The 12,882-nt window shown below is 40.5% G+C and overlaps 1 protein-coding gene across 1 annotated transcript in view; it reads right to left on the bottom strand.

The window, feature by feature from the left end:
- The window catches only part of DOCK9 (dedicator of cytokinesis 9), a 285,969-nt gene that overhangs the window by 46,594 nt on the left and 226,493 nt on the right, over positions 1-12,882 (bottom strand). The window contains exons 33-37 of the mRNA XM_019663653.1: positions 9,249-9,382; positions 7,114-7,228; positions 5,012-5,078; positions 3,549-3,596; positions 837-904 (exon numbers count right to left, since the gene is read on the bottom strand). Of these exons, the coding sequence (XP_019519198.1) occupies positions 837-904; positions 3,549-3,596; positions 5,012-5,078; positions 7,114-7,228; positions 9,249-9,382 (432 nt within the window). The remainder of the gene's footprint in view (positions 1-836; positions 905-3,548; positions 3,597-5,011; positions 5,079-7,113; positions 7,229-9,248; positions 9,383-12,882) is intronic.

The following is a 12,882-nucleotide window of genomic DNA, read 5'->3' as shown; positions in this document are numbered from 1 at the left end:
AAAGTGCTGCATGGTTGATATCTTTTAGGTTTCCTGCTTTGAGAAACCCTTTGGAAGATGAAACACGTAAATTTTTAGGGACAGCACACATGATGCCACGTCCCCTCTGAAAATATGCGCCCACATTTTGGCGGAATCTCTACTGTGAAGTTAGAAAGCCCCGAAGTTAGGAAGGCAAGATGAACAAAAGGTCTCGGTTTGCAAGTGAAGCAGCCTCGTAAGCAGACTCCAACCTGATTAAATCTTACCATTGTCTACAGAAATTCCAAGCACACTTGATATCTTTCTCACACTGAAAACACAGAAAAAGTCACTTTGTTATTGGCTTTTCCACACCCTCACAAATTGATTCACGGGCTTTATGTTTTCACAGCAGTTTACGGATTAACATACATTCAGAGCCAGAATGTCAGAATGTGGACGCCTGATCAATTACATGCAGGGGACAAGGGCGAAAGGAGTCTGCCCCGGACATTTTCTCAAGCGCTGCACGGGGAAAATCGATACGCTGGCTACCAGCAATGAATCCAAATATTGAATTAAAAACGTCAGAGAATGTTTGGCGATGAAACCTGCCAAATTTTGTTTTAAAACTACCAAGCGGAGGGGTTGGGACAAAGGGTCTAGCGCTTCGGTCTGGTGCCGTAGTTGACCACGTTCCACATTACGTCATTCTCCTCCCAGGAAAGGAACTGCACCATGAGCTCTTCGTCCTACTTGTTTTGAGCTGGAAGAAAAGTCAAGTTGGTGATGTGGTGTGGTGTGGCCTGGGGCTCTGCCCTCTGAGGTGTCACATGAGATGGCTGGCTGTTACGATGGTATGTCATGGGACTTACTGTGGTTAAAAGTGAGAGAGTTATCCAGGCTGCCCAGCTGCTGCAATCTGGCATGCATCATTCCTGTTCTGTTATGGGAAACAGGCAATGTCTGAGATTTTCGATCATGAACTATGGGTCCCAACCCTTCCTGGTTCCTGCAACATGAGTGAGATGGGATAGAAGCAAAAGTTAGATTTGTTACACTGCAGAGAGACAGGGAGCGTTAGTGAGGCCAGGACACAGCACAAAGGAGACTGGCCACGCGCAGACCAAGCAGTGGAGACTGCCTGGGCCGGAGGGAGCCAGAGACAGACACACAGGCAGCAGCTCTGACAAGAGTTCACAGCAAAGCACTTGACCATGACATAGGAGCAAAACCCAAGCCAAAGCAGAGACGTTTCAATTTTAGGAAGTACTTTAGAGATGCTACTTCGAAAAGAAAAAAAAAAAAAAATTGAGCATCAGTCCAACATGGTGTGAAAGGCTGGCATTCTGACAACTGCCAAAACACCACACATCTTTTTGGATTATATGTTATTAAAGAGCAGAAAAATAAATAAATAAATAAATAAATAAATTGTTTTAATTGAAAGAATGCATTGGAAGAAACAGAGCAAACATGCAAGGGGAGGGATTATAATGAAGCAGGTTTAACCACTTTTATTCTTACCCCGGCAGGAAGGAGAAGAACCACACACTTTGTTAAACTTGTCAGCAGTCAAGTAAAGAAAATAGAAAAGTGATTGGGGTTAGCAATCAAACAGCTAACTTCCTACTGTGTACCATCACCAGAGCAGATGAAAAATGAGACCAGTGCTGGAATGACACCTGTGCCCCGTCCCATAGCCAGCTGTCTCCCTCGCTGTGTTATTGTGTGGAGGACAACAGGGCATGCATGGAATATCATCGGGCAACATGCTGCTGGGGGATTTCAAAGTGACACGATGAGAAGGCGCAGTATTCACAAAACTGGACCACCATGGATGGCAAACACTGACAACACTTAAATTATCATTCAGAATCTTTTTCACATGCAGCAGAGATCATGGCAATTTTCTGTCAAGCACAGCACGGCTTCCCACAGAGCATATAACAAAGTAACACCACGCTCCTCCACGCCCACATTCCTATGCCCAGCTATTTCTAAGAGAGTCAAAGGATGCATCCTTTTATATGCAAATATATACACGGTGCTTAGGAAGTTGGAAGATTTTCTTTAAAAAAAATTAAATTTATAGACAGTGAAAAAATAAGTTAACAGTTTCAAAAAACCCAATTTAAAAATATTTTCTTGGGGCAGAAAACTTCAGCTTCCCACATTCACCACATTCAGCTCGGAGGCATTTTATTCTATTTTGCACATTTTCCAAATGCCATCTTGTGACGTAGGTGACGGTTGCTGTAAGAAGGGCGTGAAGCTCGCCAGGTTCAGTGCCTTTCTGTTACAAATACACGGCTTGCCCAACTTTGTGGGAGAAAGCCAAAGGAAATACATTGTATAAGGACACCTTGTATATACTTAGCATTTGGTACTCAAAAACTCAAAGGTAAAAATTACTGTTATGGTAAACAATAAAATAATTGGGATTAGAGAACTTGAAGTGCCACCACATTTCAATTAGAAACAGAAAATATTAATAGGAGGAAAGCAGAAAATATTCTCTCTAAATTTGCTGGTGTTTTTTTTTTTAAACCATACTTTTATTTAAAATAAAACATTATTCTGAAAATTTATCCAATATCCCAAGAAAAGAACAATGTTAACATAAAAAGCAAAATTATAGATAAAAAACTCAATGACTAAATTTTAAAGTTTTTCTTAAAACAAATATGTTTTCTTATAATTAATCTATTAAGAAAACAGTAACATTAGAAAAATATGATATTCAGACCAGGGCCCCATAAATACATGATCACAGAACACACAACATGGAAAAAAAACAAATATAGGCACATGGAGGGGCTACAGGGCAGGAATAAGAACCTGATAATGACAAGATGTGCTTTGAAGAAATACCTCAAAGAAATAGCAGCTTCGGTGCCCATCAGCAATGAGTTTCTAGCTCTCCCCAAATTCAGTGCACAACCAAGAGTACATAGTGAGACAGGGAAGTGAGGATTTATAATGCTCAATAAAGCGTTCTGGTTGGATAAAAACAGAGGGCCTGGATAGCTGATTCAGAGTAGAGGAGAAATGGCTCGATTTTAGAGAAGGTTTTGTGCAAGTCCAAACAAATTTGAGATGGACTGAAAACATTCTCTCGTTAAGAAAGAAGGAAAGTGGTTAGATGAGAAATGAATATCTTTGGGAGGTGTAATGGTAACAAATGACCTTTGAAAGTGAAACAGGGGAAGAGAAATAACTGGGGAAGAAGAACAGAGCCAGAAGACACATTAAGAGGAGCTGGGAATAGAGAAAGGAGAGACAGAAGGAACAGGACACCAGGGGGAATTTGGAAGGAAGCGTAAAAGTGTAGCAAGAGGCCACGAAGGAAAACCTTTCCAAGAGATATGCATGAGACAAAACGAGACAGAAGGAATGTGGGTGAAAGATGCTGACAGATTTTATGGTAGCAATCCAAAAACCTGCCAACTGTCTTCAAGGGCTGTTTATGAGAATTCCAATTGCCAATCACCAGAGACAACAATTCCCACACGTTCAGATCCAAGGAACAGAGAAAAGTAATTGAGCAAACGACACCATACTTCAAACGAAAACCCCCACAGTACCTGGCTATATATCGCTTCCCCATGTACTGGAACTGGTGCAAGCAGACTCTGCAGACAGGATGAAAGATTATTAGGGAGACATGAAGATAAAAATCATTGTTTTATTTAAACCCACCGACAATAACACATTCAATAAACTCTGACATCTACCACTAGCCCCCTCCGGTTTTCAGAAATTCTCTGGAAGGTCCCTGGGAACCCAGGGAAAATTACTATCCTGCAAGGGAGGCCCCATATTGTGCTGCGGTCAGGACTGTGGTGGGTGGTTCAAGCCACGCAGAAGAAAGGCCCGGGAACCCTGAGGTTGTCCATCGATCGAGTCAGGGCTTCGACATTTACTTCAGGCAGTTTGTCTTAGAAGTCACGCTGGAGGCCATGTGCACTCTGTACTGCTCTGAGTGGCTTCTTTGTCCTCATTCAAATCTATGCAAGGGGCTCGCTCTTTTGGCTTAAATACATGGACTGGTCCCTAACAGACATGAAGTATGTAGTTTTTTGTTTTGTTTTAATATATCCACAACATTGATTTATTTTTTAAAGCATGTGTTTAATAAGAGGCAGTTAAAATAACATCCAGTAAGTTCTGGTGTTGAATCTTCTCTCACCATGGGACAACTCCCACCTTTAATGCAGCAGAGAGAATAGTCATGAGACTATCAAACAAGACCGTAATTCCAAAATGCACGAAGCTCTGAACACCATAGGTTTCCACCTGAGTTTGTACAAATTCATTTGGCAGCAAATCATGACCCCACTAACAGATATAAAGCTATTTATAGTTATGACTTACCCAATTATTGTGAACAATCATAGTGCTGCAGGAATAATTTTTCACTGCAGAAACAGTGTGTTGGACTGTGGAGCACTGCCTGAGACCCTGCTCGGGTGTTATGGAATATACTCTACATGTAAATTTTTCAAAAATAAAAAAAATGCTGAATTTGGAAAATCACCTGGCCCTAGTTTTGAATAAGGGATTGTGGATTCGTGTTTATAAAAGCAAAGAGCTTAAAGGAAACCAGAAGCTTAAGCTGAAGAGGTTAAATGAGATAACGTAGATAATACATAAGAGTTTAGTTATCATATATTTTTAAATCATAGCAATTTTTCTGTCTGTTTTTACATCTGCTTGAGTTGAGTTAGATTCAACTTAGAAATGCAGCAACCATCCAATTCAGCTAATACATTTTGGGTTATTTTATTAAAATGGCTTGTACACATAAGCAGTTAGATCTGATCTAAAACAACCACATATCTAAAAATTTAAGGTTCGTCCCTGCCCAGGGAGACATGCGCTCCTGAGAGCAGGTGCTGGGGTCAGGCCCAGGAGAAAGAGCTTACTTAAGAAGTCAGTGTAGACGTGAACAATACTGCCTTCTTGGTTCAACTACACAGTATTCTTCACACCACTTAACTAGCCAGCAAATCATCAAGAGGCAATGTGCAAAAACAAAACGACTCACTCAGATATTGTAAAAAAATCCATAAGTTCAGATGTTGAAGCCTTGTTCCAGTACGTAAACAAAGCATCTAGAAAGCAAACATTTATCCGGTTAGAATCATGATGCATATTCTGTATGTTATGAGATGGGACGAGATCGCAGAGTATCGGCCTCCAAGCCCTCCCCTAAATCCCTCTTATTTCTGACCAGAGGACAAACCCCAGGACCAATCTATACCAGATACCATATACAATGGGCTTATTCAATTTAAAGAAGCTCCATTCTAACACTTAAGCTTTAGTTTCATCATAAAGACAGAGCTAACCTGTAGGAAGAAGGGAAGAGACACAGAAGGCACAGAGAGTAGCAAGGTGCTCATGAAACGTGGAACAAAGGGATGAGGCAGGGACAGAGTTACACAATTAATCTTGGTTGTCTGTCTGGTAAACCATTCTGAAGGCAGTTTCTCCCCCACCCCACCCCATACACAAAAATCAATTCTAAGTAGACAGTAAGATTTCACTGTGAAATTTTAAATAATATAACTTTAAAAGAAAATACTAGAAGAGAATATTTTCATGACCTTGGGGGTAGGTAAAGATTTCTTAAACACGACACACACACACAAAAACTCCAACTATTGGGTTGTCGGAAAAGTCATGATGTATTTTTTCTGTTTTGCATTGCAAAAATGCGTCATGACTTTTCCAACAACCCAATATGAAGGAACGAAATTAATAACTTGAAGGTAATTGAAAAAAAAAGATAGTCTATTAATAAAACCGTTTGAAGAGGTAGTTGCATTTTTAAAATATGTGCATGGCCTTCCAAAAGGCTGACTTTAAAGGATAACGTTCACTTGGATGCAACATTTCTGCTTTAAAAATAAGCGATGTTCTAGTTATACATCAGATTATTTAAAACTCAAAATGTTTAAAAATGTAATTTCAACGAACAAAAAACAGGATTATAATACTGGCTAAAACTCACTACCACAATGTAAATTTTATAGCGTCTGACTCAATGGAAAGAATTTCAACTTTATAACCCAAATATCAGAATAATTGCACTGTGCTTGCATTTGGTCATCATCCAAGGAAAATCTTGTTTGTTCTTTCTTTTTTAAATAGCTATTTTAAAGAGACAACTTAACAGAAGAATAAAATAACCCAGTCCTGAAGCACTTTAAGGGCAGGTGTGCTGCTCCTAACATCTGAGTTATAAGGTCAGGCTGTTTGGCTGCTGAGATGGAAGCTCGAATAAACACTATCTTCAGGCAGAAATACCTTCCACTATGCTCAATGTCCATACCTACTGCCACCAGACACAGGCAGTACAAGGGGTCTTCAGAGTCTCAAAAAACGGCCTTTTGTTTTCAAAAGAGTTCATCCTCTCTCCCTTAGTGAAGCACACCATACATGTCCTAATTTGTTTCAGGAAAAATAAGTCAAGAATTTTGAATGAGATAAAAAAATGTGACATTGTACCATGACACAATTTCATGTGATTGTTTATATCACAAAACCAGAGTTGAAACTCTCTGTTTCATGGACAGCTTTATATGATAGAGATAAAGCATTAATGGTTGTGGTCATTTCTATTAAAAAAATGTGATGGTCGAATCCTTAATCAGAAAAGGTAATCAGGTACCATTATCTCCATTTGAAAACTAAAATAACACACTTTACTTCCAGTGAAAGCCAGAAATGTCACACGCTCCAAGTGGAAGAGATGCTCAGGTTCCCCCAATTCAGGATATTGACAAATAAAGTCACATAAGTTGCCAGTAAGTTTATTTGGACAAATGAAATTTAAAACAAAATCAAAAGCTACTTGACTTATCTGCCTTTGTTAGTTAAGATGGTAGCTCTGAGCTTCTTATAAATTTATAAGACAGGCCCATTCACATTTTAGAATTCATTTTCTAGAATATCATAATTAATAAAAATATTTTTCCAAATTAAGACTTATTTCTACTCCATTTAAGAAATTAACATGTATTTCAAACAAGGAAGAAAAATCCTTTTAAATCCTTATATCCTTCCAAACAATTAAAATTAAAAAAAAAAAAAGCCAAAGATTGAAACAAGGAAAGTAAAGCAGCTATCTTCATTTTTACCTACCATCAGACATGCTTTTTAAGATGTAGAGGAAACACATCAGCAGGCTCTTAATCTCAGACTGGTCAAGTTTGTCACAGCGAACCACAGAATTTCCCAATGTGCCACTTTGTTGGTGCTAAAAAGAAAAAGGAAATACACGTGGATTTTTCTTCTTTGTTAGCAGGCAAAACAACTTTAGTTTCCCTTTTCTCCCTTGGAAGAGAAGAAGAGTCTTAGAATTGAGTCCGTTCATACTGATCCGAAGGTATAAATAATTTGTTGACAAACCACAGGCACATCGTCACCAAATGTACACAAGTGCTATTCCACGAAAGCTCTGGCTTGCCTCCTGTGCATACTTTCCTAAGGGACAAGCCAGAGGGCACAACTGGAAAACCACCGTGTTAGTTATCAGCTTAGCTCTCAAATGCCAACAAAAACCTCATGCAGAAAAGTATGTGTGCTAGGCTCAAACACAGAAATGATGATTTGGAAGACACTGCACAACCAACCTCAGTCTCAGGAAAACGTCAGTTGCTGGGACAGCAAATCCAGTCTATGGTACTGCTGAGTACCAGCCACAAAAGCCTAGAGCTGAGGCGCTGTCATTCAGTGGATGCCATGGGGCACCCTTGGGGCAAAACAATGGGCGGGTACCAACAGGGACAGACACGGACACCTCAGCACAGCACTGCCAAAGACCTAAACTGATGAGGTCATTCCATCATCAGCTTAGCTTGACACCGCAAACGTCAGAAAGCTCAGGGTGCAGGGTGAGGGCAGTTTTGCCACTAAACGGTGGGTTCACATGTTCAAAGTTTTCACATAAAAAAAATTTAGAACAAGAAGCTCCTCGCATGATAAAAACACAGAAGATTTCAAAATCCTGAAAGTTATATTTCCAATTGAACTCAGGAACATTTTTTTTGCCAGATACCAAAGCAGGGGGAAAAAAAAAATCAGGAAAAAAATATCTTCCACTCAAAGTATTAGGGGCTACTGAAAAAAATATATATAATACACAGGTTTAATTCGCAACATCTGTGACTATTTTTATGTCAGGAAGAACGACAGGGGCAATTAGTGGCAAAACTGTAGTGCAGATGCATCACCTGGCCCACCCACTTCATCAGAGCCGCTAGGAGAACTCAGTGCTTCTTGCAGTGGGAAGGAAGGTGCAGCATGCACGGGCTCCTCTGGCAAAGGTGGAATCGTTAGAAGGGAAAAGTCCACAGTGACCCGGTTTTTCCTGGCTGACTGGCAGCTCTCCTCCTCCTCTCCAGCACTGCGTATGACACAAGCGGAGTGCCTCCGGAGCAGCTTCTCCCTCTACACACGAAGGCATGGCAGGGTCAAGGGAAGAGGTCAGCACATCATGACACACGCCCGCCGCTGGGGTACTCGCGCCTCTACAGACTGCTCAGCGCCAGACACCGAGATGCATCAGAAGATTACAAACCTGATGCCAAGGAAGGACGTCTTCCATGTTTCTGAGAGCTAGGAAGACATCCCTAAACGGTTCACCTGTTTACTTGTACATGAGCTTGCCTCTACCTTGAAATAAACCGTGGCCAAGGTGCAACCAACCTATTGTGGTTCCAGGTTTAAATTCAAAGTTTATCCATTCCCACAAAATTCCAAATAGGCTGAGCCTTAGTTATTTCAAGAAAACAGGTAAACTATAGGAGGATGTGTTGTGTTGGGGTTGGGGTTGGTGTGATTAGAGTGATTTAAAATAAAGCCTTATCCGAGAATCACCTATACGATCAATTAATCTTTTCTGGAGCTGGCTTTGGACCTAATGCCCGTTTGCATGGATAACTGTGTTGTAAATGGTTTTTTCCAGCATATAGACCACGGAGATTCTAAGTGACTGACATTTTTATTTCCCCGGCTGTCCAACCGCCAGAACCATTTGCTCCAAGTGCTCTGCTGTAAACACTGCCCTGATCTGGAATCCTGGCAACAGGAGTCAGGCAGTTTCAGGGAATGGGCTCCATCCTTAGTTAATACTCTGATTATCTATCCCACATTCACTGAGTTTTGTTTTGTTTTTTTTAAAGGTTACACAATGAACCCTAGAACATGAAGCATGTTTACTTTGGACTAAATCTATTTGTTGTAAGAAACACTGAAGTTATATAGAAAGAAATTACCTTATCCAGGGAATTGTTTTTCTCACTGTTCCTTTCTGGAAGGCTGTTCCCTGAATCTGTGCTTATGAGGGATCCTCTCGAATCAGCATTTTTCACACTGTTGATGTTTGCAGTTGAAGTCGTGTATGGAGAAGCTAAATGGAAATGAAGCCACGACCAAACATTTGGTGAGACAGAACAAAATAAAGATAAGTACTGAATTTTAAGGGGAATTGCTTTTACGGCACTTATTTTTTCTGTTAGGAAGCTGGTTCAAAAGTTGCCTTCAGTCACCTTTACAGAACCAGGCCATATAAAGTAGATAAAAATAAACTTTAATTAGAAACATTCAAATGTAGTTACCAATTCACTTAGGAGCAACAGCTTTTGATTGCTAAGACTAAAAGAGCACCCACTGTTTCAGAATGGGATAGGATGAAGACTCAAAAAAAATTTTAAAAGATAAATCCACCTACAACTATCAATCAAAAAAATTAAGCCATGCAATAAACCCACAGCATTCAAACTGTATGCTGAGGTACCCTAGAAAACTCAGGGGGGTGTCATGAGATACTTTATATTTCTAAGGAAAACACTGACATCTAAGGAAAACAAATGACACTTGACATCTGTCGGAAACTGTAGTTTTCAACATTAAATCATGCTACATTCCTTTCGATGATGTCATCTCTTTGTGAAGCTGGGTATTTAGTGGTTGTTATGATAAAAAGCAAGTACTGGGTGAAAATCAATGTGGAACAGGAAACGAGAGCTGCGAGCAACTCGATTCCAAATCTGGGAAGCTTGGCAGTGCCCACCAGCCACACACAGCTCATTAGGAAGAGTTGTGGTTATTAAAAATAAAACTTTTTTTCTTTCAACTTATGTATAGTTTTTCAAATGCCTAATAAGTTGTTAGAATATAAGAACGTAAGTTATTTGGCACTAAGTACCTAATAAACACAATTGTTACGTGTTTCTTTTGGCCTGGGGAGTCTGAAAAAAATTACTCTGACAACAAGTGAACTGAGAATTTTTGGGAAGCTCTGCAATAAAACAGTTACAAGCAGAAAGGAAATCTAACTTAGACATAAAATTTGTGACATCTGTGAAAAGACAGCATTTGAAGGCAGAAATCAGACCCCCTCACTTCGGTATTGTGGGATTTTTAAAAGTAATAGATTGATTTCCTGCTTAGATAAGATGTAAGCAAATCACATAATTAAGACTGACTCTGACTTGTACATTCTGTGCTGAACCAAAAGGCACGCCTCTAGCTGAAAGGCCTGGCTGGTGCTGCAGACGGCACCAGGAGTGTTTTGGCCCTGTGCTCCAGCAAGCTGTAAGCACAGCTGCCCAAGCCCAAGCTGAAGATACTTTTACCTGGCAGCTCCCAACACACTGGCCGTTTTCAGGTTTCAGCGTTGCAAATTGGCTGCCGTGGACTAAGACACTTCTAAACTAATCCCTCCCCTTACCTAACACTCGGGCTTATTCAACACCATCTCTGAAACCAATTCAGTGTGTTAAAATCAAGAAAAGAAGAGCCAAAGGAATTTGAAAATTTAAGTGAAGGATGGAACATGTAAACCATTGGCCACAGGCAGCATTCCCCAGAATAGAAACTATGTGACTAATTGTCACAAGGAGCAGGTGGAAACCCCAGGAAAACACAACGAGCCTTTTTCTATACTCAGAGAGAAAAGAAACATACACTATGACCAAATTATAATTATAGTCCTCCTAATGGACTTGGACTTTTAATGGACTTGGATAGTTAATGTAGAACACGGAGCTCAAAACAAAGAGGTCCTCAGGAAAGGAAAATAGGATCCTTAACTCTCAGAGTTTTAGGCTCAATTCCAGAACTATAGTCCGAATCTAAGGCAAACAGATGAAAATGCAATAAATCAAGATCAACATGCTTAGAATTATGTGCCTATTGTGTGTGTGTTTACATTTAATATCCTGACCCAGTGCATAACTTAAAAAAATCTTAAACAACATGTAAGTGAAGCGAAGTTTAGTTTGCCTCTCTCCCCTTTGTACAGACAGCCCAACACAATACACTGAGTAGGTGGTAAAAGGAACCTGAGGCTAAGAATGTGTGCCTTTCAAAATGAATGTAATCTCAGAGTACTTGTACCCAGCAATAAATAAATCAGTTTTAGAAATTTCCATGCACCATGTTCCAAAAACACTAAAAAAAACCCCCAAAAAACCTCTGAGGGCACATTCTCAATGTGCATAGAAACAGGATTCCTTCTGAATGGAGATGTAAAGAGAAAGTCTGCTCTTGAAGGATAAGCACTGGGACTAAAATTAACTGGAAACTCTTCGATGAATAAAAGAAGAGTTGCTAAAGCTGCCAGAAAACAACCAGTAAACCTAGGTCATAGGTGGGACTTCCCTGGACAGCGTTCCTAAAAGGGAACAAGAATTTAAGCCTTTCAAGATGGGGGGAAATACCCATAAAGCCTGAGTATAAATAAGTTTGTTCTGGTGAATTCCTATGAAAAGTGGATTCAGATCTTGACATTCAAGGAAGAGTGAAAAGAGACCATGAGTCGCAAGTACTTTCCATAACTTCCCCACAAAGATGGAGTCATGGAGTCATGCTGAAGACACCCAGTGTTCCATCTTGACGTTCTCAATGCGTCCTAAACCCTAACAAGGTGAATGGGGAACTGGAGAATAAAGTCAGCGTCAGAACATCACCCCACTGTAGTTAGATAATGTCCATAGTCTTGAATCCTACTGAGTGCGGGTCAGGGAGCTAAGATTTCACCCCATTCCTAGACCCCAGGACTCATCTAATTGGATATACTGGGAGTATATCGCAAAGCATGAGTAACGCTAAAGCATTATGCTTGTTATAATGGCAGTCAAATACTGATGCTGAGTGTTTACCATGCCCAGCACTGCACGCATCGTATTACCTCTGCATCCCTCACCATGACTGTTTTGGAGATGTGGACACAAGGTAAAGAGGAGCGACATCCTGCCTGTGGCAGTAAGCCGTGGAGTCCAGCTCCAAAGCCACATCTGTCTGACTGTGAAGCCAATGCTGTGAACCACTGCAGACAAAACCCTCGGAAGAGATCCCCCTGCCCGCTCCTGGAGCGGCGGCTGAGCACGTGGGCAGAGCAAGGCGAAGCAGACCGATTAAGGCCCCAGGAGAAAGGCGAATGGCAGCGCCGTGTGCCCGGCTCTGCTCTGAGCATCATACATGAATTAACTTATTTAATCGTTATGATGCCACACGAGGTAAGTATAATTATGAAAAACATACATGAACATAAGTAAGATTAAGGGTTGGTATTGGTATTGTAGGATCCATTTGGGCCTTAGTGTGAGGTTCCCAGTTTTATATTCCGCCCAGTTCCATCACCTACATGAAATTACATGTTAATAACAAGAACAACACAGAAGGTAAGGACAAACTCAGAATGAACAGTCCTGCAAATTAGTCAGCTAAAAGGACTGCCGTTTATTTTGCCCTAGGAGTTAGTCCCATTATTGCATGGTCTAAACACGAGCCATAGCAAGATGTTTCATTATTCCAAGTGTAGTATAAAAGAAAGGGATAAAGACAGACCGAATAAGCCTTTGAGTATCTATGACAGCTCGGGAAAGACATCGTTTTTTGTACCAT

The sequence above is a fragment of the Hipposideros armiger genome, unplaced genomic scaffold, assembly GCF_001890085.2.
Source record: "Hipposideros armiger isolate ML-2016 unplaced genomic scaffold, ASM189008v1 scaffold_397, whole genome shotgun sequence".
In the NCBI taxonomy this organism is placed as follows: Eukaryota; Metazoa; Chordata; class Mammalia; order Chiroptera; family Hipposideridae; genus Hipposideros; species Hipposideros armiger.
This window is presented reverse-complemented; position numbering and strand designations above follow the sequence as displayed.